Below are 2,651 nucleotides of genomic sequence, written 5' to 3'. Positions count from 1 at the left end.
AAAAATTCTCGCATTTCCACTAATTTGTCTATCACGATTGGTAGTTTGCGTTGGAATGACGATTCGAACGATCGAATACGTTTACATAAACGTTCACGTATATCATCACTACAGCAGAGAACGTTCTCTGATTACAGTTACGATAGAAGCGATACGATCTCGTATGTCATAATACGACATACAGGCTATTACGTGACGAGTGATATGTTCACGGATGTAACGATTCGACCCGACTTTTACATGACGAGTAATACGTACTACAAATTTGTATTCAAAAAGATTGATTTCATATTTGCGCCTTACCTATTTATTAACATTCCTTCTTATGAGTAAATAAAAGGGTGAAAATACTCATGTAAATTTTAACAAATCTCTGGTAAAGCTCTTATATAATTAATCAATGATATAAACTTCAAATTATATATAAAACATATGAGATGTCTCTAAAATAAATAAAAGACACTGATACGAGAAGTCTGGTAACACCATTAAGAACAACTGATCAAGAACACGTAAACAAATATACAAAACAGTAGAAATTGTATTTCGCGATTCATAAATTATAAAACATATTATTTAACTTAGTTATTTAAATAAAATGAGATTAAAATTGTTGGTGATATTATTACTAGTTATTCAGTTTGCTATATCTGGTGCCAATGATAAAAACAAAACCTTCCTAGCAACAACCAATTGGCAAGAAATAGAAGAAGGTTAGTACACACACATTTATTATTTGTACTTTCTGTAAATTATCTTATTTTGTAGGTCAAATCCTTCCGTCGGGTGTGCATGTACGTGTTAATTTACAAACTGGTAGGAAGGAAGCAAAACTTTTAAATAGTAAAGAAGTAGACGGGAATAATAAAAACTTGGCATTGGTAAATGTAGAACAAAAGATTTACAAAGCTAGTGCGAAAGGATCCCAGGCGAAAAATAGAGCAAAATCCAGTAAAACACTTTCTGAAGCTTTAAAAAATCTTCCCAAAGACAGTTTAGATATTACGTATTCACCAAAAAAATTAGAGCAAATAAAACGCGATTCTAAAACGTATAATGAATTGAAGGAATCTTTTARAAAGTTGCAAAAAGAATTTCGTTCAGATGGTGAACTAATTACAAAACTAATTGATGAGTATAAAAACCTTAGTAAAGAAAATGAAGAGCTACCGACAACGTTGAATACGAAAATAAATACACAACTACGGATACTTGAAGATTTGGACTATCTTGTTCACCAAATTGACAATGCATTGTGGTTTATTGATAAAGGAGGCTTAGATAAAATTATTCTACCACTGGTAGTAAACGAAACAAATATAAATTTACGGACCAAAGCCGTCCGTGTGTTAGGTGCTTTAACGCTTAATAATCCTAAAGCTCAAATAAAAGTTTTTGAAAAAAATATCGGAGGTTATTTAGCTCAAATTCTTATATCGTCGGAACACTCGGAAGAGTTATCATCTGCATTATACGCTTTCGGTAGCCTTTTAAGAAAATTTCCTTTGGCATTACAAAGAATACTCTCAACATCTGGAACACAAGCGTTGGTAGCAGTGCTTGCAAAAAAATGTGAACTAAAAGTGAAAGCGAAATCTATAACACTTATAAGCGACATACTTGTCGAAAAAAGACTTGTTCTTTCGAAATACGCTGACTTGGATAGCCCATTAGCTGCTGCACAATATGCCGATTTAAATCTACAAGAATGGCTGCATTTGAGTGGTTTTTGCGAAACAGTCGATAGTTTAGTTTCTTCGCAACTTTATGAACTATTGGATCAACCAGATTTGACCGAGTATTTTGTAATAGGCTTGGAAAATGCGGTAGAAATTTGTGAATCTGTTTGGTCAAAAAGCGTACAACTAAGGCATACTTTATTAACCATAAAAAACCGTTATATGCACACTAAAGAAGAGTACCATGGGGAAGTTGCACAGCAAATTGAAAAGCTAGTTAAAATTCTTTACAGTCTAAACAATCGTGATGAACTTTAAAGTTTACACACCTACCAATAAAAACTTTTGTGATAAACTAAATTAAAATATTAACTTTAACATGTGTACATAAGTATGTTGCTTAAATTAAAGAATTTCAAATTTATTGTATTGTATAAAAGCGCCTCAATAAATATGAATTAAATTTAATGGTGGGTAAGAAATTTATAATTCATCTATTATGCTTGCTTTCTAAAGAACAGTACTTTTTTATGATTCAAAATTCGTTAAAATTTTAAGTTTTGGTAATATTATTGTTTCTTTTAAATCATTTATTTCACAAATGAATTTCGGGGGTTTTTTTTTGATTCGTTTAAAAAATCTTAAATAATCAAAAAGCCAATGATTATTTCTTCGTTTTTATGATAAAATAATATAAATATACACAATAAATTTTTGCTTTTTTTTGTTCACAAAAGATGAATTGAAAATCTAATATAATATATTTATGATTAAAAAGAATATTTATCGATTGACCATATAAACCTTTAATTTATTTAATAGTTTTAAGTTATTACCTTATTAAAAAAGAAATATATAGTAATAAACAGAGAAAAGACAATTTAGACACTACTAAAAATTGTAATATTTCTTCAGAGTTATTGTTACCGGTATCATAGAAAGAAGAGTTCCTTCGAACTAGAGATGTTGTTA

At 29.8% G+C, this 2,651-nt stretch overlaps 1 protein-coding gene across 1 annotated transcript; it reads left to right on the top strand.

The window, feature by feature from the left end:
- Positions 1-504: 504 nt before the first annotated feature.
- Positions 505-2,082, top strand: LOC108975472 (nucleotide exchange factor SIL1). The gene is made up of 2 exons (XM_018943969.1): positions 505-713; positions 769-2,082. The coding sequence occupies exons 1-2, from the start codon at positions 599-601 to the stop codon at positions 1,995-1,997; spliced, it is 1,344 nt and encodes a 447-aa protein (XP_018799514.1). The 5' UTR covers positions 505-598; the 3' UTR covers positions 1,998-2,082.
- The last annotated feature ends 569 nt before the right edge of the window (positions 2,083-2,651 follow it).

This window comes from Bactrocera latifrons, unplaced genomic scaffold (genome assembly GCF_001853355.1).
Source record: "Bactrocera latifrons isolate USDA-ARS-PBARC rearing strain unplaced genomic scaffold, ASM185335v1 scaffold_652, whole genome shotgun sequence".
In the NCBI taxonomy this organism is placed as follows: domain Eukaryota; kingdom Metazoa; phylum Arthropoda; class Insecta; order Diptera; family Tephritidae; genus Bactrocera; species Bactrocera latifrons.
Note: the sequence above shows the minus strand (reverse complement) of the source record. Positions and strands in the feature narration are given on the sequence as shown.